General features: G+C 41.4%; 1 protein-coding gene across 7 annotated transcripts in view; it reads right to left on the bottom strand.

The window, feature by feature from the left end:
- Positions 1-25024, bottom strand: part of RGS6 (regulator of G protein signaling 6) — a 266750-nt gene extending 241726 nt beyond the window's left edge. The window contains exons 1-2 of one of the 7 annotated variants that reach the window (XM_027749251.2): positions 24768-25024; positions 9109-9213 (exon numbers count right to left, since the gene is read on the bottom strand). In XM_027749251.2, the coding sequence (XP_027605052.1) occupies positions 9109-9192 (84 nt within the window). In that variant the 5' untranslated portion in view covers positions 9193-9213; positions 24768-25024. Of the gene's footprint in view, positions 1-9108; positions 9214-11571; positions 11786-22772; positions 22849-24035; positions 24530-24563; positions 24632-24767 lie in introns of those variants that run through there. The other 6 variants (XM_039389088.1, XM_027749261.2, XM_039389090.1 and 3 more) reach the window with 6 other exon arrangements.
- Positions 25025-25647: the final 623 nt, after the last annotated feature.

Below are 25647 nucleotides of genomic sequence, written 5' to 3'. Positions count from 1 at the left end.
TAACCCATCTCTTTTGGATATATTGCTCTTCCAACATGAGGGACCACTTGCCCTGTTCCAAGCTCTTCCCTGAAGTCCTAAGTAAACAATTAGTGATACCCTCTATTAGCTCCCTGACCTGCTATGTCTGGTAAGATCTGGAGGACAGCTTCAGATGTGCACCTAAATGGTTTGCTACACACTTCCACTTTCAGTCAGGAAGTCACAGAGGAGAAAATCTGTTTCTTGTGATGATTCTAGAAAACCTTTCAAGAGCTGTGCACCTCATGTCGCAGCACTGGTTTCAAATACCTGCCGTCAGTGAGGAGGCAAACGAAAAATCAAGGCAATGTGTAGGGTAGGTGCATTGCAATACCTAAGCTAGTCTCAGTCTCCATTTCTGCATTTGCTAATGGAACCAGGAACCCAATAAAAATCCTTACTGATACCTTGTTCACAAGTTTTCATAAACAGCTTATTTACATAAAAAAATTCTCATCCTCATATCCCCAAACAAATGTACCTCACAGCATTTAGTTCCTCTGTGAATTATAGAGCCATTTTATGATTCAACTATGTTTCAGCTGCTTGCAAATTTAATGAGCTAACAATTCTTATTAAACATTTCAGATGTTTCCCTACAAAGGTCTCATCCTTAGGAATCCAGGAAGATAATACTGATTTCCATTAGGTAAACATTTTGTCAGCAGTAATTCAAGTTTTGTACACTAGGCATTCCAGAGAGGTAAAAAGACATTTCTTGGATCTGATTTCAGCACTAGCAATGAATGCTTACAATCTAAGGCAGCAATGTTTGAAGGAAAAAAAAGAAAGCAACAGAACTCAAACTTAGTAAATATATATGGACATGGACAGTGACGTCACTGGATTACCAAAGACAGAATATCATAAAACACATGATACATTCAGTGCTCCAGGTAGAGGCAGCAGCAGTCACATTGCCTGTCACCTTTTTGCTCTTAACAAACTGGCAGAGGAAAAGTCCTTTACCAGGAATCCCTAAACACTTCATTAGGCATTTACCACCATATTCACCGTACTCACACATTCTATTCAGTTGATGGTGGTGTTTTTCTCTGGGTTTTGTTTTGTTGTTTTGTTTTTTTGGTGTCTTTTTGTTTTGGTTTGGTTCCATGTGCACCTCACAGGCACTCTTTTGCTTCAGTCTAGAGTTGGGTTTTGACCTTTCCAAGAGCTTTCCTTAAATTTTGCTGAAGTGAAATTGAAAGCTAACTCAAGATATAGGTATGATTTTTATCCAAACTGCTGAGCACTAGGGGGATGACCAGAACATCTAAGAGACCCCTTCAGAAGTCAACCATTATGAGGTGACAGGGTGCCTGAAGAGTTGGAGGGATTCCAGTGCTGAAGCTGTTGCCTTGCCTTCTAAGGATTTCCCATAGAATCAAATTTTCAGGTCCTGTGAATACAGAACCCAAAACCATCAGAGCCAAGATGGACAGACTGGTATCGTCTGGACATCTCAATTCATACTACCCAGTGTCTCCAGGGTAATTTTTTTGCAAGGGGTGCTGTCTGCTACAAAATCAACCAGAATGAAGTGATTTCCAATAGACCCAGCAAGAGATGGCAAAATGTCACTGTTTTCTTATTTTTTGAATCACATCTGGCTGTGAGGTGGAAGCCTAGAAGCTAAAACAGCCACCTTCTCTCTCATTACAATCTCCCTCCATTAACCAGTTTCCCATCCCAAGGGTTCTGTTTGCACTATTCAAAATACACGTGAAGTGGTACAGCTGCCACAGAGAAAGTTGGTCAACTGCCATAAGTATGAAAAAAATTAAGACACTATTAAAGTAATAGAGTCAGTGTACCCATTCCTGCATGTTTTCGTAATTCATTTAGAAAGAAGCATCTGAGCTGCTTGTCCTTGAATGCCCCTGGAAGCTCTCTACAACTTGACATATTTCAACGGTTTCTCTGGTCATTGACTCTTTTTCTTTGCACTTCAACTGAATGCATCAAAATCAGGAGTGTAAAGCAGTGTCCACCACAGAGTATATGCCCCAGCACATGACCATGTCTCTCTTTCATTGCTCCCCCTCAGCCTGGTAGGTGAACTCAGTGCTACTGAACAACAGTGGCCTAAAGGGCACTCAGGCTTCAGTTGATTTTCACCAATTTAAAATAGCTACACTGTGAGAACAGCCAGACCGTCAAATGAAACAATTAAGAGAGAGAAAAATAAGTGCAACAGTGCAAAATGGAGTAGGAGCATGTAGCTTCTATAAGCCTTCACCTGCACCTCAGTGGTAACTCAGGGCCTCATTCTATGGCCAAATGTTTCTCGAATAAATCAAATTTATGCAATTACTGACAATTATGTCAGCCACTGGCTACAGTTAGTGCTTGTGTGCAGCCCACAGTGAACTCAAATACTTTTAAGACTGCTGAAAAACTGCTTTAAGAACTGGGGTTGTTTAGTCTGGAGAAGAGGAGGTTGGCGGGGACCTCCAACAACTACCTGAAAGGTAGTTGCTCCCTACAGCTACCCGAAAGGAGGCGGCAGCGAGGTGGCAGTCAGTCTCTTCTGCTATGTCTCAAGCGAAAGGATGAGAAGAAAGGATCTTAAGTTGCACCAGGGGAGGTTCAGATTAGATATTAGGGTTCAAGATTGCATCTGAAATAGCCAGAAACTGCCTCCTGGAATGATCAGGGTAGCAGCTCTATACTGCTTCACTATTTCTTTTTGTTTGTTTGTTTTTTCTTTTTAATAAATGAAACAAGCACGTGGCTAAAATAAAGTATTAGGCAGAAAGAAAACACTCATATTCAGCATCCTGCCCAAAACAACAAGAGTAAATCACAAGTATAAGTAAAAAAAGAAAGTAAAAGTAAAGTAAAGTAAGCAAAAGTAAACACTATGAAAATACTTCAAGGCCATCACTTAAAATGGTGACAACAAATACACAGCAAATCATGTGAGAAAGATGTTAGGGGAATAAAAGAGAACTGTTTTCAAAAATGCAAGGCACTAAGTGCTACAGCTAGAATAGCATAATCTTACCCTCTAGCTGAACCTTCCCTCTTTATCTCTATGCTAAATTTGCACTAGTTGCTTTGCTAAAAATATACTTTGAAGTTGTCATAGCTATTGGTCCTGGCTCATCTTTTTTCTGCCTCTGAGAACAGTTAAAGTAATAGATCATTGTAATTAGACTTTTATGGGTGGAAGAGACAGTTTGTTTCAGTCACAAACAGGAACAGAGAAACTATGAGCCAGAGAGGAAAAAGAAAACTAAGTAAGTTTAAATAAGGCAACCGCTTCTGAATATGGAGAGATTGAAAACAACAACAACAACTACTACCAAAACCCAAACAAAAAGCTATAGGTTTATCACCAAAATCTCTAACTACAAAGAGGGATACAACAAGAACTAAGGACATTTTTACACTAGGGCTACGGCCACCTTTTCCTAGCCAAGAAAGACAGATTCATATGTGTGAAATGCAAATGAATTACTCTGTGCATGCATTATTTGAATAGAAAGATTTAAGGCATATAAGATATATAAGGAAATACATCATATATACATCTACATATAACATTTTAACATATCTTATATATGTTCTGAGAATGTATCTCATATTAGGCTATGCAATATAGCCAGGATAAAACATAAAGGTTATTTATTCTTCCTCATTACTTCAAAGGCATGTAAATACACACACGTGTGTGTGTGTACATATATATGCATGCATTTATATACCTAAAAAGACAAACAAGAAAATAGTTATTTGAGGGTCTTCCTACCTATCTACCACATTACAAGTATTTCCTGATTTGTAACTTTGGACACTGCCTACCAATCTGAGTTGAGTCTTCAACATCAACTAAGTCTTAACTATTATGGCAAGACAAATAATGGAAAAAAACAAAAACCCACGAAGTATCCAAAAGCCCTTCCTCCAGGTGGATCACCTCCACCTGAGTCTAAAAACATGTTTCTACCACTGGTATGACAGCCTTATTTGCATCTAAACAATGATGCAAGTCAGCTTCTGAAGTCCTCTGGGCACTAACTTCCTGCAATTTTACACTAATGCCTTAAATCATTAATAATTCATACCGTCTAACAGACGTGGAAATCAAACCCACAGCCCCCAGCTTTATCACGATGTTTCCCTGACAGCTACAGTCAAGGGCAGTGGCATTAGTGTTGTTCAAGGACACTGACACGTGTCAAACTTCAGCAGTACAAACTGTTTGCTACTGCATGAACAAAGGGTGTTTGAAGGTATTTTAGTCAGTCCCTATTCAAGGTAATCTGAAGAAGGTACAGACATAAGGCTAGAGAGACTTCTTGGCTCACTGTTTCTACTTCTCTCCTTTTGCAAGACACCACGTCATACAGACCTCTTTAAAAACATGCCTACACGTATCTTAAAACCAGATGGCTTCCTGGGTCTCAATACTATGGGGTTCGTATGCTTTTGGTTGCTTGGAGAGTGTCCTACTGAGACGGTTTTTCATAGCACAACTTAGAAGCAATCAAATAGCAGTTTTGGTCTTCTGACTAGCTCATAAGACCAGCATTTTTTTTTTAATTAATGTGAACAGCTAATTTTAACAACAGTCTCTTCCCCCATCTTTCTGCCTCATGGTCCATACATTTTTTGCATGCATACACCTGTCTTCACAACTGCTTGTTCTCTCATTTCCTGCCCTATCAGTACATTAGACCAGGCCTGACAGCAAGATTCCAGCCTCTTGCCACAACTGAAACCCTGAAATCTGCCTGGAGAAAACCTGCTAATGTAAGGCTGCTTCTTTTTCTTTTTTCCTTTTTTTTTTAATGATTTCAATTCAGATCTTAAATCAGCATTTAAAAAGATGGTAAGGCTGCCAAATACTGAAGGTAGCAAACAACTCAGATTTTTCTGAAAGCATCTTGTGGCAGCTGCAAGTTCGTGTTACATTTACTTAGAACAGCAATTGCCTTTGGAAATTAGATTTTCCTGCTTGTTCAAAAGATTTGTGATGAGTAACTATAAAAATTCAAAATTTAACTCGCTAAGTGCCAGTGTTAGCAAGCAGAGGTAGAAGATGTGTCTGGCAAAAATTAAGCAGAAATGGAAATCAATCATCAGATAATGCAGGTCATTTCTTTGATAGTACCCTCTGATACCCCTCAGAGCATATATGCTCACAGTGGTTCTAAACATCTCTAAACAGTACAGTTTGCAAACTCTTCCCCATTACAAGAGATCTCTCTCAGGAACAAGTACATCTTGCTATCCAATCTAGATTTTAATTTTGGTCTTTTCATCCTTCTTGTTATATTCCCCAGGTACTCCTCCTTATTGGTATTTTCGGTTAGTTCTTCTTTAGTCAAACCCTAAATATTTCAATTTTTCTTTCAGTGACATGACAATTTTCCACCATCCTTTCTGTAAGAAGATTTGATTTGCCAAATTATTTTGTTATTTTGGTAATAGGTTACCTAATAGATCTGGTGCCAGAAGGTGTCCATGAACCATTTGTCTTTCAATATTGTCTGTAAAAGATGAATTTTCAGACGTGGATTATTGGAACAATAAGCCAAAGGGCCCCTGGGACACAGTAACCAGCACTTGGGAGACAGAAAGGCAATCAAGGGTGGCTGGATTTCAAGGGAATGTGACAGGCATTTAAAATCAATTGATATTTTCTGTTACTGTTTGCTAGGAGTGTTTTTTCTCCTCTCACTGGCTTTTTGTTGCATTTTTTTCCTCCCATGCTGCAGCACCCACACAACACTCAGAGACTTAAGTGAAGACTGGGATGTCACTCCCTGCTCCCATGGAAAGGAGGGTAACGCATTCCAAACAGACTAAGCACTGTGCACCACTCTTCCAGGAGCAATTCCATCAAAAAAACGTATTAGCATCTTCTCCAGATGTGGCCAGACTGATTAAAGAAAACATGGTTCCTACATTTTACTCACAGAGCACTACTTAAATGCAATGCAGTATCTGCAGCATCCTTACATTTTTCATTAGGTATCACTACGCCACACGAGGTAAGTTACAGCACATCCTTGCTGCAGCACTACTCATAGCTGTATAACCAGCTTAGGGCTCAGCACTGAGACATACAGACAGATGAGAGAAGAAGCACAAGTCCAAAGAGTGGAATGCAGCTTGCTTAATTATAGATGTCTACCATATGACATAAGTACCTGACAGCTAGGTACTAGGTACCCATGATTGTCACTGGAGACCTAGTCAATACAGCTCATGTAGTTTAGGGTACAATTCATTTCAACAAGGGTAGGGTGAGGCAAATTATACTTGAAACACTACCAGCACTAACAAGTGCATCTACACTAATTCACACACAGGTGTCTTCCAAAACAGTGAGGCAACACTGAATATTTTGGATTAAAAAGTAACATGCCTCACAAACGGATAAATATCAACCCCCAAAAGGTTAACACTGAAGGTAGAAGAAAATAAGACTTATCTTATTGAGACCATCTGCTGTAGCAATCAAAGCAGTTAGAATCCATTTGCTTGCAGGAGTCCATAGAGAATATCATGAACCAATTTGAGTCAAAATAAATTAGTTTATTTTGTTCTGCACAGCCAAAACCCATCCCACTTAGTTTTACCTACCTAAATAAAGAGCACAGCCTGTTCTAGGCTTTTCTCCATAAACAAAACAAAGAGAGGTTGCTCCAAAGGGACACTCAGTACCACCTAAGGTCTTATTTGTCCTTTAAATGTGTTTATCTCTTGTTAGTGACTATAAAGAAAACCAGGCTACAACCACCCTCTTGGTATATCAGCTTCAAATAGACTCCAGTGACTCTCAGTAAAGAAAGTATGAACAATTCGGGGTTCTACTTGCCGGGTTTTCCTCCCTCAAAACCCACAAATGTGACAGTTATGATAAGCAAGAAAATAGTTCACACTTACAGCAGGATTTACTGTGGTCCCATTATTGAAACCCACTCCTATTTATTCTTCCTAAGGGGTATCAACAATTGCATCTCAGGATCCCTGCTGTGAGAAGCAAATTTTTTCTTCTACTGTGACACAACACCAATTCTGAACTGTACAGTATTCCAGCAGATTGTGTTCAATATTTCAGGGAGTCCAGTGCAGTGTTTTTCTCATTCATTACTAGCAATCAAGTCATTTGAAAGGAAATGAGAGATGAAGAGCTAAACATTCATTTGGAGAGAGATAATCAAAAGCATAAAAGTCTTGTCTCAGATTTTGCATATGATTTTTCAGCACTAGGGAACATATAATTGATGCATTACTGATACATCTAACTACTATCAAACTAATATCAGAATAACAAATAATATCTAATACTAACACCAGAAATAACATAAATTTAGACATAAATTTATCATATAAATTATATTATAAAATAACATAAATTAACTTTAGAAAGTTAATTACCAATGGAATATTACTCTGAAGAATAGGTGATATTAACCCTTTTTATAAAGCAACAAAAACCTGACAGACATGCGTTAGCTTAACATTGACAATGCAAAATACAGTATTACTGCACAATGCATGGGACATGCTATTCTAAAAGACAACTATGTATTTTGACAGATGACTGCATTATGAAAGGCTGATACATTTGAGGAACACCAATAAGGAGAGATGAATCAAATGGTATGAGTATGTTCCCTGTTGATACCACTCAAGCTGTTGATAACTCTCAAGCTCTATTCTACAGTGACAAAAATGAAACAGAAAAAGGCAAAGAAATAGAGAAATCCTTAAGTAGAAATGCCATAAGATTAATAGAAAGTGAGGCACACAAATAAAACCATGTTTTCAAGAACAAGTAAGTGGATACTCTGCAGAGTCACAGATTTAATGCCCTAATTCTAGATCACGCAACCAAACACTTCTTTCATACTCCATATCTACTTCAACCTGCTGGAGTGTTGGACCTCTGAGCAAACAGGTTTTAAAAAAATAATCTGACTAACCGACTACTGCTACTTCCAAATTAGCAGCCAAAGTGTGTTCATAACACATTCAAAACAAACAAGCCTACGCATTACCCAGAAAATTTTCCCATGTTAACAATTCCAGATTCCAAACCAAATACGGAACACCTAAACCAAAACTATGGTTATCAAAAAGTAACACTTTAAACAACTTATGCTCTATACGAAACCTAAAGTATTTTCTCAGCATATGAAAGTCATCAGGATTGCAGTCACGCAAGCACATACCCCATTTCAGTAATTTTATCCAGGATCATTCTACAAAAGGAAACTTGATCTGAGCTACCATTGTAGCTCTTAAGTTAACAGAATGGTAGCTTACTTAAGCTTTATAAGACATTTTCTTTTTGTCAGAACTATACAGCACTTTTTCATACTACATAAGAAATATTTTGCAGGCTAAATAAAAGATATTTACATTATTTCATTGAACTATAAAAAGACTCAATTTCAAAGCTAACGGATACACCGACCCCACAATAAAACAATGCCATAGCAAATGGCATTGCATAGATTGCTTTCCTTCATCTTTTATATTGCCTCCAACATACTTCAGAATAACATATTTTACCATGGTGAAAGAATGCTCCTTGATATTGCTTTTAGTGTACCTTTCTCTAATTCATTTTTCCCCAGCACTTGAGAAAATTCTCTTTTTTTCATTTAAGCAAGGCAATAGGAAGTAAGAACAACCACCTGCAAAGAATCAAACTGTGAAAGAATCAAAACTGTGAAGAATCAAAATATGAAAACAGAAAAAAATGTACTAAAAGATTGTTGTACGGCAGCTGCTTTATGCTTAGTGTGATAAAACTTGAAAGGTATGCACAATTATTTTAGCTAGCTTTGGTAATCTTGAAAGACTAGTTAAAGTCATATCACAGCTATTCACAAAAAGTTACAAAATTTAAGTTATTAGTTTTTTGTCAAATATTTTATACTAACAAGCTTAAATGCTTTCACCGAGCAGAATACAGCTTTCAAGCTCTCAAATGCTGTAGTTTTAAATACCTCCTTTTCTGAAAACTCCAAGCCTTCTGAAACATACTTCTAACTTCAAAAGAGGCATGGGATCCTTTTACACATAGAGAAGGGATTTTTGCAAACAGTTCCAAATCCTTACCTTTCTGTAGACTATCATATTTGGAGAACTCTCCTCTGGGTCAGCAGTTTCCGCACTACTCGGATCAGCGGGCACTTGGGCCATGTTTGCCTCCTGTCGCTCAAACTGCAAGGACAGGAGCAAAAGTCAGCATCGCTTCAGGCTGCACTGGAGCATGGCAAGGACACCTCCAAGGCAGGCAGACAGAGGTAATCACACTCCAGACTTCAACCCATGCAGGAATTTATCACACTGTGTCAGAACTGTCTTGTCTACTGGATAATGCCCCAAGAACCAGGACCACCAAGTCACATACAGCTGTGGTTTGGGTCATCACACACACATTTCTTCCCCCATTTTGATCTTTTATCATTCAGCGAAAGTCCAATTAATACTTCATACTTCCTTTCCTTGCTATATAGCACAAGCAGCTTTGACTTTTATAGAATCTTTGGAGTACCTGCAGACAAAAAGCCAAGAAGGATAAAGAGCTTGCTGTGATGCAGAGTAAACCCCAGTGCAGCTGGGGGGTTAAGCAGACTGTCAGTCACACTGCCGACTGTCGCCTGCAGATACTTCAAGTCATTTACGGCTCTCTGCAACCCCAGAGCAGCAGCCAGGTTCCAGGGAGGAACGGCTGCTTGCTCAGAGTAAGCAGTGTCTCTCATCTCTTCTCATGACACAGCTGGGAACAGGCAGCAGGACAGGCAGACTACCGCACGTAATACTCCTTATCTTCTAAAAGCACAGAACTGCTGCCTCATCTCCTCCAGGTCAGGCCAGGCTTGAGGCAACAGCATCAGTCTGAATAAAGGAAAAAAGGGGCCTGGTGCAGGGAAGGCACTTCAAATTCTAAGTCAAATGTTATATTTTAAATTTTATTTCCACCAGAATATTTGACAAGTTCCATCTCAAATTAAAGGCTGCTGTGGAGCTGTTTGGTGACCTCTCCTACCCTTAGAAGTAACATTGCCTCGTACAGACACTGGCACTAAAGCTGCCTGACAAGTTCAATTTCTTTAACATTGGAAGTACTGAAACGTCCCATCTCAACATATTTTATTAAAAACTAAGACAAAAAAAGCACCTATGTTCACACAAGCATAATCTACACATTCATTTCTAAAACACAGTTCACCACTAAACTCTCTCTCTTACTTATGGAAGGTACTTTCCTATTCCTTCCTCTACCTACTTTCACATTGCCACAGGCGACAAAGTGCCCCAGTATATAATATACATACACAGCATACAATTATATGTATAGTACAGCCCTGAGCCATTCTAGCTGTCAGTTATCAGCTCCCAAGGACAAGTCAAGAGCCAGAATCAGAAAAGCTCAGACTGCATCCCAGCTCTGTCCTATTCTCCACAGTGAAAATGCTACAGTTGTAATGTGGCATCCTCCACTGAAGCCACAGCAGCTGAGATACCCCTTTAAGCAAGACATAAAAGACACCAAAGTTTAATAATCTACATCAATCCAGATTCCTTCATTTCCTATATAAAGTACGAGTGCACACACACACACAAGTGGGCACAAATGCATTTGTACATGCACATACCAATTTTGAAATTCAGTAATAGAGTTCAAGCTCAAATTAAATAATATATATACAAATCACCTTTTCAAGGCATATTCAGACCAATTTAGATGCTGTTTTATATTTAAAGGAAATAAATTTATATTTACCCCTATTAAACCTCATGGCTTTCTACAAGCCCAAACACTGTACTGTTGTGCCAGGTCATGAGCTAAAAAGGAAACATAATAAATTCTCTAAGCAAGATTATTAGATGCAAAAACAATCAAATAGCACAAATGTTGAAGCGTAAAGCATTTTCAAATTATAGCACTTTGAATTATTTACACTAATGTGCATTTTCACAACATTGCTTAGTCATGATTTCAAGACACTGAAGAATTAGGCTCGAGGTTATCATCACTCAGTTGAATGGATCAAGAACAGGGTAGAGATTTTATGTAACTTTTTGAAGGCAATTACAAAGCAGAGTTGAAAGCATATGTCAAGTCACCCGAGTTTCAGTTTCACCTGCAATATATAAAGACCACATTCACCGCTTACATTATATGTGAGATTTTATAAGCATACTTTAAAAGAAAACAATTACAATTAACTTTCAATTGAGCAATGATCTTTAAAGAGCAAAATTACAATTTCTAATCGAAAAGCCCTCTGCAGCATTACTTAGCTGCGCTTCACTCATTGCATTATTCACTTTGAACGTCCACATTTACAAATTCTGTTCTCTTGTTATACTGTCAGCTCACTTGATCTTTTCTGATACTTCAGGATTTTCCCCCATAGCAATTCTTGAAGCTTTTCATCTACTCTAGTGCAACAAGACAATAACATCTTGTACAAGTGCAGCAGTAGCTTGCATGCTGTTCATGGTGACATTGAAGGAGCCACCGATTGTCTTTGAAGGTTTACATAAGGTAATCAATACAAATGGACCAACCTGTTGTTGGAAGATAGAAATTTGCAAAAGTGATTCCCACTAGTGCCCAGCATCTCCTACTGGATTTCAGACAGGAGCAGCAGGAGCTGCTTTGCAGGAGCGACAGCAAGATGGACATCTCAGAGAACAAGGCTGGAGACAAGGTAGGACTGAGGTGCACCTTGGAGCAGAGACAAGTGTGGACATCCCCTCCACACAGCCCAAGCATTGCTGCTGCTGAGATGGGCCTTAGCAGGCCAAGTCAGGGCCTTTGAGGAATTGTGACGGCTCTGACCATTGTCCAAGTTTTTTTCTCTTTCTTATAGATTGCTTTTTTTAAAAAAACAAAAACAAAAACCACATAATCATTTCTCAGATAGTATTCTACAGGAAAAAAAGACTACAGATAAAATAAGGCAGTGATATGACAAGGGCATGTTCTTGGCTCTTCAAGGTGAAAGCACAGCAATGCTGGGTCCCAAGGATCCCATTACACCTGTGCTTTTTAACATACGGGAGTTGAGTGGAGCTCAGCACCCAGTGATGCAGGACTGCTTCACACAACCGCAGAATGGTTGGTGTTGGAAGAGTATTGGAGGTCATCTAGTCCAACGTCCTGGCTCAAGCAGGGTCTCCTAGAGCACATTACTCACAACTGTGTACAGATGGTTTCTGAGTATCTCCAGAAAAGGAGACTCCACAACTGCTCTAGGCAACTGTTCCAGTACATAGTCACCTACGTAATAAAGAAGTTCTTCCTCATATTCAGGTGGAATTTCCTGTGGTTCAGCTTCTACCCATTGCCTCTTGTCCTACTGCTTGGCACCACTGAGAAGAGCCTGGCTCTGTCCTCTTGACACCCTCCTTTCAGATACTTAGACATTGATGAGATCTCCCCCCCTCAGTCATCTTTTTTTGAGACTGAACAGGCCCAACTCCTTCAGCCTTTCCTCGTAAGACTGATGGTCCAGTCCTCTAATCATCTTCGTAGCCCTTTGCTGGACTTGCTCCAGAAGCTCCACATCTCTTGTACTGAGGACACCAGAACTGGACACAGGACCCCAGATGTGGCCTCACCAGGGGTGAACAGAGTGGCAGGATCACATCCCTCGACCGGCTGGCAACGCTCTTCCTAATGCAGCCCAGGATTCCATTGGCCTTCTTGGCCACAGTGTTGGCTCATAGACAGCTTGTTGTCCACTAGGACCCTCAGGTCCTTCTCCACAGCACTGCTCTCCAGCAGGTCAGACCCCAGCCTGTACTGGTGCATGGGGTTATTCTTCCCCGGGAGCAGGACTCCATACTTTGTTGAATTTCAAAAGGTTCCTCTCTCCCCATCCCTCCAACAAGCCGAGATCTTTCTGTTGAGCTGCACAGCATTCTGGGGAATCAGCCACTCCTCCCAGTTTTGCATCATCAGCAAACTTGCTGGAGGCACTCTGTCCCTTCATCCAAGTCATTGATGAGCAAGTTAAACAATACTGGGCCCAGTACTGATCCTTGGGGGACACCACTAGTGACAGGCTTCCAACCAGACTGTGCCAGTGATCATAATTCCCTGAGAGCTGCCATTCAGCCAGTTCTTAAACCACCTCACTGTCCACACGTCCAGTCCACGCTTCCTGAGCTTGCCTGTGAGAATGTCATGGGAGACAGTGTCAAAAGCCTTGCTGAAGTCCAGGTAGACAACATCCACTCCTCTCCCCTCACTTATCCAGACAGTTGTCCCATCGTAGAAGGCAATCAGGTTGGTTAAGCATGATTTCCCTTTGGTGAATCCATGCTGACTATTCCAGATCACCTTCTTGTCTTCCACATGCTTAGAGATGGCTTCCAAGTTAAGCCATTTTATCACTTTTCTGGGGACTGAGGTGAAGCTGACTGGTCTGTAGTTCCCTGGGTCCTCCTTCTTGCCCTTTTTGAAGACTGGGGTGACATTTGCTTTCTCCCAGTCCTTGGACACCTCTCTTGACTGCCATGACATTTCAAACATGATTGAGAGTGGCCTAACAATGCTATCTGCCAGTTTCCTCAACACTCATGTGTGCATCCCATCAGGGCCCACAGACTTGTGGATGTCAAGTTGGACTAAATGGTCTCTAAACCAATCCTCCTCAATCAAGGGAAAGTCTTCCTTCCTCCACACCTTCTCCCTAGGGTTGGTGATTCACCAGTCTTGAGTGTGGAGGAAGCGATCCTTGAATACTGGCCATCTCTCTTGGACCCCTCTTCCCATTAGCACATTCCAACAGGATTCTTCCAAGAAGGCCCCTGAAGAGGCCAAAATTAGCTCCTCTGAAGTCCAGAGCTGCAATCTTACTCATTGTTCTGCTTCCTCCTAGCAGGATACTGAACTCCACAATTTTGTGGTCACTACAGCCAAGGTTGCCCAAAATCTTCACATCTCCAACCAGACTTTCCTTCTTAGTTAGTATAAGGTCCAACAGCACACCTTTCCTCATTGGTTCTTCCACCACCTGTATCAGAAAGTTACAGTCAATGCTTTCCAAGAACCTCCTGGATTGCTTTCCTGTACTCCTGCCATACTAAAGTCTGACCTCAAGCCAATTCTCAAATGGGGCATTCTCACTAGCCTGAGGATTGTGGCACTGACTTAACACCCAATGAACACAAACAAACCACTGGCTACAAGGCAATAACACTTCTGACCAAGGAGCAATTTTGGAATAGCCCCAAGAAAGCACCTCTCCGTCTTTGCCAGGGAAAAGAACGCCAGGGAGAAGGGTAGAGAACACAGAGTTAGTGCTCCAGTGATGCAGGCTACTAGCTGCAAACACAAATGAAATTGTTCATGTTCAAAGTAAAGGGTTTTTTACCCTAACCCTATGTTAACATGCCGCATTTGCAACTCTTTTATTATTATAATTGCATGTGAAAGTCCATATCTGACTTGCACAGTTCTCTGATAAAAAACAAACCAATAAAGCCTCGTAGCCTGGTGTGAAGGAATCAGACTAAAATCTATTCTTTCTACACATTTTTTCATGTCAGCCCCATCCACTCAAATGCAAGCAGAAAGTCAACCCTACGACACTACAGAGACTGAAAAACAGTTTGCCCTCTCAACCTTCCTCTAAGCACATGTTTCTGATGCATCAGCCAGAAGTGAATCCAGCTTGGTCTTATAAAGAAATTTCAGCTACACTTAGCCGAGAAGAAGGAAAACAAACAATTTATTTAGGCTTTCAAAAAAATTAGAAGTAGTCACACACAGCCTCCAGCTAAGAGCTTCAGCAATTACTACCTGGAGTACTTCAGCCCCTCCCTCCGACAGGCAGTTTGCTGTATTATCAGGGGCTAACTCATACCAGCCTGCATCCACACACCAGAAATCTAGATACAAATGCATCTCTTAAAAAAATAAATGGCTTCTAAATTCCAACTTTTACATTCAGAGATGCTGTTTTCCCACAGCTGTTTTTCTGACAATAGCAATACTTGCAGTATTCTGGACTCCTCAGCAGTTAAAGTGATTGAAAATGAAAAAAAAAAGAATATTGAAAACCATTTGTGTAACCATTTTCTCACTGCCATGCACAAGGAGGAAATCAGCAGTCTTCAACTTCTTGTTTATGGAAAAGATGGCCTATTAAGCATTTAAAAAGTACTCCCAAAAATATGCTAAAAAAAGAGGGTACATTTGCTTCTCACTCATTTTTTCCTTTTTATATTTTATTCTTTATTATAGAGCACATCTGCTTTTACCCCAAGAAACATAAGCACACTGGACTAGACAGGCAGCCACTGACAAAGTGAAATGAGTCACAGCAGGAGTTCTCTCTCTTATCTGATCAGAGTCCTAACACCCTCCCAAAACCCAGAAGCTGCAACGAAATATGGCTCCCATATGTCAGAAAAGGATCGGTGAACTTTAAACTGAAATAACCAATTAAATATATGCTCCGAAAGCAAGAAAATAATTTTTTTCACAGTTCATCTCTTTAGAGTTTCTGATACAGAAGTGTAATGATAAAATTTCAAAGACAACAACTTTTACATTTTAATCCATAAATACTGTCAGCATTTAATCTCTCTGTATATGTAAATTCAACACAAACAGCTTAACACTAATTTAGGAGATTCCCATTAGTGTCCTCAAACACCTTGACTGCTGTAAGAAAATACTATTGTAAACAAGATTGCTCTAAGAAATCTCTTACAGACACACTACCCCATGTGTTTCGTAGAAATCAGCCCATCTAGGAGTCCTTATAGATCTGGGTTTTATACATAACAGAGAAAGAAAGAAGAAATACAAAGTGAGAAGAAATTCTGTGAAACAATTTCTTGAAAATATCACCTGAATTTAACAACACAAGTTCATATATCAACTTTCATTCTTTATTTTATTAGATAAGCTGTCAACCTAATAAGCAAAATTTGCAGTGCAAAAGATTTCTTGAACATCTGAGATAAAAATAAAGTTTGTTATAGTATGGAAAAACTACATCCCAGAAGACAGAATATACTAAATGAATTCCAATGTAGATATCTATCAGCACTGCTCAGCTGAAATACACTTCTGAGTGACAATAAATGGAAATTACCTTTATGCTATGTAATTAATTTCAAGGGCAGCTTATAACTGACATGTAGTATTAATGTCAAATTATGAGAGATTTAGAGCTTTAGCACACAGTCACAGAGTAAAATATAACTTCATATCATTAATACCTAGTTAATTTTTTTCTAATTAGTGAAATACAACTAGACTACATGATTTTTCACACACTTGAGAAATCATATAACCACATGATTTGCTGAACTGATAATTACCTCATAGGAAAAATCCCTACCTATTCTGCTAGAATATTTAGATCAAATAGGTCATGTTATTAAGGTTACAGGAGGGAAGGGACAGGGAAGGAAAAATTACTTACTCTGAATTCAATTAGAACCCATTAGTATTAGGTTGATATTTCTCATCCATTACATAAATCTCTTTAAAATTGCACTGCGAAGAAACTTACCTTCATGTTCTTTTTCTGGTTAATTATTATTCATTAAACCAGGACTTGGGCATGCCAAGCAAGGTGTGTATACTAGAGGACAACATACAGCGTATCATAGAAGTGATCTTGTTGACCAAGGTGAATACATCAACCAGAGGATCCCCAGGCCCTGGCTGGGATAGACTCTGCTTTCGACTGGTGTAGCTCAGTCCAAGCACTGCACAGTTCACCTCTACTCCTCCTTCACAATTAAACCTGCATGATTAGCAAAGTAACTTTCCAAAGAGGAAATGATACAACACCTAACCAAATGGAGCAAAAGCCAGGAAGACTGGAGCTGAGATCAAAACTCCACCATCTCCACCACTTCACTTACTGGTGAGGAGGAGGAAATGCTGGTGTTAACAAGGCACCGCTGACCACTGTGCCCAGCAGGTCAAGATTCTGCATGTTCCTCCCCTGAGCCAGATGAGGAGGACATAAGGGCTAGTGAAACAGGGGCAGGGTGTCCCCACGGAGGGAGCCACACCACAGTCAGCAGTGACAGACTGAACAGTCTGGTGCCACTCTGGATAGCACAGCACTGCTCCCCTGCATAAAGGGGCAGCAAAGGAAGTCCGCTTTCTATCACTGAAGTACAGCTCCCAAAGCATCTTAAAATCCTTCCAATGACTGTTTAGGACATCAAATTGTAATGGAAGTTACTCTGAAAATAGTTTCCTAGTAGAAGATCATCCCAGACCTTTTGCCCCTCCTTGCAAGTGCTGAGCATTGGAGTACTATCAACAATACTCAATGCACTGCCTTTTTTAAGGAAGGAAGTATAAACACTTCTAGCAACTGCACTTAATGTTCAAATTTTTGCCAAATTCCTCTTTGTTTGTGGGAAAGCATTTTTGTACACACTGGGAGAATTCAAGGACTCTAAAGGACCCTATTCCTCCTCTTTCTGAGATACCAGTTCACAGGGAGCCCTGTGCTGAAACAGTAGAGCTCAACACTCTCATTCTGCAACTGTCAGGATGAAAGGCAAGTATCCATCTAGGCTAGTGAACAAGCAGAAACTCTTCTGCCTCACTCTGACAGAGCAAGAAGAAAGGACCTAATTCCAGACACTCCCTTCTTCTTCTCTTTAGAGAAACTGGGATCCCGATGAAGGCTGTGATTTCCAGTTTCTACTACTCTTACAGACATTTTCTAAAGGTGCAGTCCCCTTGCATAACTAAGTGCTTCTCCTGTGGAATATTTGCCTGAAAGCATCCTACAGATATGTCTATGTTTCCACACAGGGCAGGGAGCAAGCTCTGGGCTCCTGATCACCCACAGTGCTCAATCGCTAATTTGATCTCTCTTTGGGAGAGCTCCAAACCTAAGGGGACGTAGGTCTGGGAACACAGATCTCCACCACTAGTACTTGCTCCAGAGCATCAGCATGGATGGTCTTATACAGGATTTGGCTTCCTACTTAGCCATTCCTGCATCAGTCTCTCAATAGGTTCTGCAACACCATACAGCTTCCCAGCATGTCTCAAGTCCTGCAATGCATAACCTCATCCTTCTGGTCAGCTGCAGGACAGTCTCACAGTTTTTATTAAACATTGTGCTTGGAAAAAAACCATACACAATGATCATTGTATCTTCAGGCCACAGGGAATACCATCTGGGGGCCAGAGGTCTGAGACCCCTCTGGCCAAGGATGTGCAGTGTGGACAAGGCCATCATTTAGACCAAACTAGCTCTCAGACGTGTCAATCCAAGCTATTTGGCTTCCTGCAGACATATACAGTCTGCAAATTTAAACTCAGCCCCCTGTGTAATCCAATGTGAGCATTCTGTAGGTACTTCTCTCCAATCACTTGCTGTTCCCAATTATGTATGTCCATTAATAAAAAGAACAAATATTCACAATGTGGTAGTCTAAGCAGAATATTGCTTACCAGGGGTCACCAAGGTCTTGTACCACTTCCAAAAAGGGTGTTCTCCATAGTCTTGAGCAATTTTCTCTCCGAGACACCTGTGATGGTGCTCATCCTGTCACGCAACTAACAGACGACACTAAGGATGGACAATTCCAGTTGTTTCATTTGTGTTAGCCACTGGTGATCTGCCTCAATCACGTGGTAGATGATCAGATTGCTTCTTGGTAAACCACTGAAGTGGATTACTTTCCTGTCCTTTCCTCATGATGCCACACTCCATTTCCATTTTATGTATTTCTAAATCTGCAGATATTTGTAGCTATTTTAGAATGCTGAAAATACTGACTGCAACTGGATGCTACAACCAGGAAATCTAGGAGTGGAAGCCAATATAAAGTAACTTTCTTGGCATCTGACACTAAGTAAGTCCTGACTTCCCTGATGCCAAATTAAAGGTATTCTCTCTTTTTTGTTTTAAATAAAGAAATATACCCTACCTGTTTTCTGGTCTGTCCACCCCAAGGTGTGCTGGAAGCATTGCTGACTTAACAGGAAGAACTTTCCCACTTTCAGAGTTCTCAATATAGTATCTGACAGATAAATAAGGAGAGCAAAATAACCAGAAGGAAAAACGGTATGGGGGTGGATGGTAGCAAATATTGACAAAGAATGGCTGATTAACTAGGCAATTTTTTCCCTTTATGAAATCAATCATTAAAATGGGCACTTGCATGCTAAATTTACTTTTAATGGACCAGAACAATGTTGTACCCAGGAAGAAACTGCCTCCAATACATCCACCCCTCTTCCAAAGAATTCAAAAAGAAATGCAGTATTTACCTGTAATCAATCTCCCTTCCAATAAAATAATACTGGTGTGAGTGCAAGGGCTCTTAGAAAGGCTCTGAGCCAAAACGCTGGTACCAAGGATAGCTGCAAAGAATGTAATAGCAAATATATGTTGAATATTTCACTAAAGCAAGTGTCAGTGCTATTGAAATTTAGAAATGTGAAGAGATAGATATAGCACAACTCTGAACTTCATGTGAATTGGTGATCTCAAGCTACAGAAGTATTTACAACGCACTATCAGCCTGTAAAAAGCAGTTACAAAGCAGAGAGCTGAAGCTGTATTTTGGCTTTTTGCAACAATGCCAACTTATTGGCCAGAATCATTCCCTGCGGAAAATGAGTAACTGCACTGATAATACAGAGCTTGAGGGTAGACTTCTAATCCATTCTCCAGGATAAAGCCATCTTTGAAAAATCATTTTGCATTAGGTCAGTTAAGGTGTACTAAGAGCATCCTGTTCTATGAAGTTGGTCCATCAGACACCATCTCTGCAAGTGCCTTGCACTTTACGTACCATAGAAAATACTAATTGCAACCACAGTAAGCTACTTCTGGGGGATGGGCTGCATTTTGTATTTTACACTGTACCTAGTAAGCTGAAAACAACTGAAGAAAATTGATTCAAAGATACAACTGAATGAGAAGCACAAAATAATGGATGCTTTAATACAGACTGGCAAGAAAATACTAAAATAAAACAAACAAACAAAAAACCACAGGCCTCAGTGTCTGTTAGATTCCAAATTCAGATTTACTTCACTTAAACTCCCTGTTTCAAACAGAGATTGCTAAAATGAAGCTCCCTTCAAGCAATCTTATGCAAGCTGATAGACTAATCCACCCCTGCATTGATCGGCGACTGCACAATCTCATTTAAAGCACCCCAAAGTGCTGAGAGTTCTTGCTGGTTGTACATCTCAAGAGGAGGAAAAATTGCAAGTATGCTGCAATCAAACTAAATGTGAAATTTACTACCCAAAAGCATATGTGTCCTTGAAGATGTGGCACCATGCAATACCCCTAGTGAAAGTGAACACAAATGGTTGCATCCCACCTACTTCAAGGACATGATGCAATATACTGTGATTTCAGTGCCCTCCTGTTTATCACAACAGCACACATCCTTTTCAGATGCAAATTACACCCAAATCACTTCAGTAATTGCAATGTAAAAAGCATCTAAGTCACTCCTAAATTAGCTAGCTCAAGTCCACACTCCCATACAGTTCAGCAGAGTCTACAAATTCCACTGCTGTGGTTCATCTAAACTTGAACTTCAAAATGCCAGAACTGGACTACTATAAATACCAATATATGCTACATACATCATAAATACTAATATACTTTACTACTGCTGCTGTTATACTGTAATACTCCAATAAAGACAGTTCCTTTAATTGAGCTAATACATGTCCATGCCAGTTTGCTGTTATACTAGTGAACCCATAATCTGAAACTATTTTCCTATCTGTGACAGAGATATTTTCTTTTACGAAATTATAAACTAAATCACAATGAAATTAAGTGACTTCCCACATTCATATAACAAATGAGACATAACAAATTGGACATATTAACCTTGACTTTCAAACCATTAGTTACCACTTGCTCAACACACACCCCAATAGCCCAGTAGGCCTATAGTAAACAGTCCGAGGAGCTTTAAACTACCCTGTGAACCTTTCACCACTGATACCAGGTTCTATAAGCACAGTAAAAAAAGATTAAATATTGTCCCTTTCCACTGGGATATGTTTTTAGTGTGGAACTGAAGATTCCTACAGAAATAGAGAACTAATTTCTCTTCATTGCCTCATGGTCCCCAGCACACCCATGTAGGCAAAGGACAGTACCTGTGCCTTACTCTGCTGCTGCTAAGTCTAGGAAGAGATAGCTGTTTCCAGCATGACAATGCAGAGTTCCCAGAACGTCAAAGTGTCAGAACCTTATTGCTTACTCAAATTTTAATCTGCTTTTCTTTCTTCTCTCCACATTCTTTGCCACTAGCTACAGAGATGTTAAAAAATAGTATGAGATATAATGCGACACAAGTGGATAGCAGCAGTCTCTCGACTCCACAATCTTTCTAGAGCTTGACAACCAACGAGTAAAACACAAATTAGCTCCTCTTTCTTGCTCCTCTTCATAGATAGAGCACAACAACAGAAATTAGTTCATTCCTCAGTCACCACAATATGCTATTATTCCATCTGAAATCAAGGAAACGTCTTTTCATGGTAAAATTCATATAGATTAAGAAAACATTGTGGATTCACTAACATTAATATCATTCTTTATAAAATTTAAAAGCCAATATATCATTAAAGGAAAATTGTGATCCAACAATTTAGAACCCTCCACGATATGTCTATTACTATCTTCCAAAAACAGTCCAAGGTGATACCCAACACCACCTACAGGTACCCAGGTGTTTCTGAATGTGCTTGGCCAGCACAGCTCTGGTCAGCTTGTCTCTGATATGCTGACAGAGATGCAAGTGTTTAGGGTTAAAAGTACTACTACACCTTCAGTAATAACACTGGCCCATGATCTCTCGCTTACATTTTGTTTCACGTGGCAGAGTGCTGTCTTACACCACACTGGTGACAGCAGCTCAAAGTATGACATCAAGAAACACCCAAATCATCAACGTAATTTTCTTATTGTACCCAGGTTTTCTTTTTAATTTTAATACTGTGGTATGAATTGACACAGATAATAATGCAGTCATGAAGAAGTTGATAAGAGTCCCATAAGGAACCAGGAGCATTTCAGTTCCAACAACTAGGTGCAATATTTGTCCCCTGGAACAGTCCAGTACTGCTTAGTGAAGTGGACCTGTTTGTTTCTACAATCTCCCCCCTAGAGCGTCCACGTGTGCTTGCAGAAATGCAACTGAAGCTTCAGGTGATAAGCACAAACAATACAACAGCCCATCATAAGGGCAAAACTAACATTGGGCAAGGGAAGAGCAGCTTGTTCTTGTTCTTCTGCCACTTTACAACTGCAGTGTTTGATTTAAATATCACAGGTATACCTGGCCAAAGCCTCCAGGTTAGCTATCCTCGTTCTTGAAAAGCTGAGGACTCATTACAAAGGAGAGAAAAAAAGTAACCACCCCACAACAACGTTGTATTCCTGTTAGAATCTTGCAGAGCCGTGGCACTGCAAGATTCCGAAGTTTTACCACAGAGTAACTAACAGCATCCTAACGTACATGTTAAAATGACACACTGCAGCTATTTTCTCTTCCCGCTACTCCACATACATCAGCTTCTTCTCTTTCCCCGCCATCTGTTAGTTTGCTGCAGTCTGCTGGGACAGGACTGCCCTCTCCTTTTCTCCCCTTTTTGGCTGCTCGAAGGGACAACAACAGAGCCTAGCATTTCCAGTCCATAAACTCAGCCTTCCTCCAGCTGCCTCAGAAACATTAACAAAAGGAGAGTTACTCCCATAAATTAAAAGTGCTCTGCTCACCTCTGCCATACCAGTGTGCTCCACCAGAATTCCATGCTAGACACTGAAACCACCTTGGAAGTGGTTAGCAAGGAGGTAACTGCTGCTTCAAGAGGACATACCTTTTCCTCTTATCCTCAAGTATCATTGATTAAAACAGATATCTGCATCATGGGAACTGTCAGAGAGAAACTAAGGCAAGTGGCGTTGACAATGACTATAAGCAGCTTCTTATTGCGCCTTTACTTAGAAGGGACGGGTAGTAAGAAAAAAACCAGAAAAGTCAGTCAGGTAGGTGAACAGTAATCTTCAAACATCTATTACTATAAACCTCAGTATAAGACGTGTAGCAAACAACTACTTCTCCTTCTAACAGAGTTCAGAATGGGAAAAGGAAGGGCTATCTAAACTCCACTACACTTGTAGCCAGTTAGAAAGGAAACTGGAATGTTGGTCATCAGTTGTTCTATCAGCCGGGTCATTAGAAAAAGGAACAGCTCATCTAAAAATAAAGTCAATATTGGCTGAGTCTAAACAGTTTCTTCAGCATTTCACACGCATATTCAAGCAATGAACGCTATTATTCCGTGCTTGTAACCACATGCCCCCAAGTCAATAACTGTTCTCAAGCATCCAACCTCTTTTTAAAGCAGATTTACAAGGAAATATAGTGCAAGTGTTCCAAATCAGCTGGTGAGAAAGTATTATGGATCATAACATAGTAAATAATTGCTAGTTCTTGCAATCTGCAAAATTAGAATAAATCTGGCATTAAAAAAAGAAATTTATTAAATCAAATATACACAACCTTCCACTTCAAAATAAACCCCATTGGACTTGGAGAATATTTAGGATGATATTAAATGTCGTAAATCCCCAAAGCTTTGAACTACAGTTAACCTCTTTCACTATGTTCTTCAGCAAGCAATTACAAAAATCACTATACCTTTACAAAGCGCTTTTCACACTCACAGCTCACAAACACACAAACACAAATGAAACGTAGCTTTCTTTGGGGTAGGAAACCACCAGTATCTATCGTAACACACTGACACAAAGGTTAGTTTTACAGTATGACTTTATTTAGCAAAGATAGATTTTCCTGCTTTCCAATCTTTACACACTGGCAGTCAGCAAATAAAAAACAATCAAAAGCAATTATGCCTATCTTTAATTTCAGGGAAGCATTCGAAAGCGTCATGCTGCTCTGTAGCACGCAGACTATAACTGGGATGCCGTTCTGGCAAGTCCCTTGCAGGTCAGCTGAAGGAAGCCCCGACTTACCTAGGCCGTCCCAGCAAGGGCTCCGATCGGCAGCGAGGGCAGCGCCGATGCAAACGGGACGCCAAGCTCCGAGTCACAGACGCAGTCAGCTCCTTGGAGCGGCAGCCCTGTCTGCTATTATGTCTGCAGCGTATAAGGGCAGCGTACCGGTATCTATACAAAAATCTGCATCTTCTTCAGAGAAAAACACTTGAAGCTTCTTACTGGCACCGCAACCTACTCCTCTATTTATGCCATCACAGCTAGTGACTAAGAAGATGCTTTTAGTGTCACAGGAGATGAAGGCTCTGGAAGCAGAGTGCCTGGCAGCTTTACTCTCACACACCGATCTGTCTTCATGCAAACGCACTTTGTCAGCGGATGGAAGTGTATTATTGCCATACGCTACCGAAGCGAAACAGTTTCCAAGTTTTCCCACAGGGCACCAGCTCCCCCTTCAAGCTGTACCCCAGTGCTTGCTCCTTCTCGTCCTTCTCCGAAGCCTCCCCCCGAAAACACACGCACACACACACACACCCCGCCTTGCACCTGTCCGCTACTCCCGACTGGGAGCGACCTCCCACCCGGGCGCCGCCCGCGCAGCCGCTCCCGCCGGGGCTCGGGGCTCCGTTCTCCGCGGCGGGACCAGCACCGGTATCCCGCTGCCAGGGCAGAGCCGACCGGCAACCGCTCGCCATACAAATGCGGATAAGCAGGAAAACAGCGGCAAGGAGAGCAGCCCACTCCCATTACCTTAGCAACCGCGCCGCCGCCGTCCCCGGCCGCCCCTTCGCCTCTCCTCAGGGACGGGGAAGCGCCCTTAGCATGGCGTGAGCCTGCGGGCGGGGCCGGCGGTCAGCCCGGGCTCCTTTCCGCGCCTCTTCCAAAAACCTCCCGTTCTCCTCAGCGCCTCTCAGGCTGCGGCGGGGACGGCGGCCGGGGCGACGCCGCTGCCACCAGAGCACCGCGGGCACACCGCGCCCGCCCCGCCCGGCCCCGCGCTGCCGCCGCCCGACCCTCGGCCGGGCGGGCGGGGGCGGTGACGGGGCGGCCCCGGCCCCACCGCAGCAGCGCCCGCTGCGGGCGGCCCAGCCGCGCCTCCCCCGCCCGGCACCGCCGTCGCTTCCCCCCGGTTCCGAGCCAGCCGCCCTTTGCTGGTGACAGGGAGGAAGCTTCAGCCCCTGCGTCCCGCCACCCCGGCTGCTTCTGGGGCACTCGGCGCAGCCCCGGAGGCAGGGCCTTGTATCTGTGTTGCATTCTTGTTTATGTGTTGCATAGCGCAATTAAAGCGTTCTGCAAAATTCTTTCTCCTGAAACCAGGAAAGCCTCATCTCTGGGTGACAGTCCTCCAACAGCCAGGATTTCCTAGCTAATGCCTGTGCTTACACGATATTTAGGGCTCCACACACCACCATCAGTCCTAACAAGCACCACATCTCGACAAAATGGTTTGGAGACCCAGCTCTTTTACACAGACCTGTCCCATGGGCAAAAGCCATTGCTGTCGGCCAGGAGGAGTGTCCGCACATTAATTAGGTGTGCGAAGTAGTTTGCATACTTCCTATGGATATTATCCACCAATTTCTCTGTTGGATGAGATTTTTACTCCCTTTCTTTTCCTCCAGAAGGCAAG

The sequence above is a fragment of the Pipra filicauda genome, unplaced genomic scaffold (genome assembly GCF_003945595.2).
Source record: "Pipra filicauda isolate LSUMZ 115617 unplaced genomic scaffold, ASM394559v2 scaffold6_size6359152_pilon, whole genome shotgun sequence".
Taxonomy (NCBI): domain Eukaryota; kingdom Metazoa; phylum Chordata; class Aves; order Passeriformes; family Pipridae; genus Pipra; species Pipra filicauda.
The sequence above is the reverse complement of the archived record's forward strand: the minus strand, read 5'-3'. Positions and strand labels throughout refer to the sequence as shown.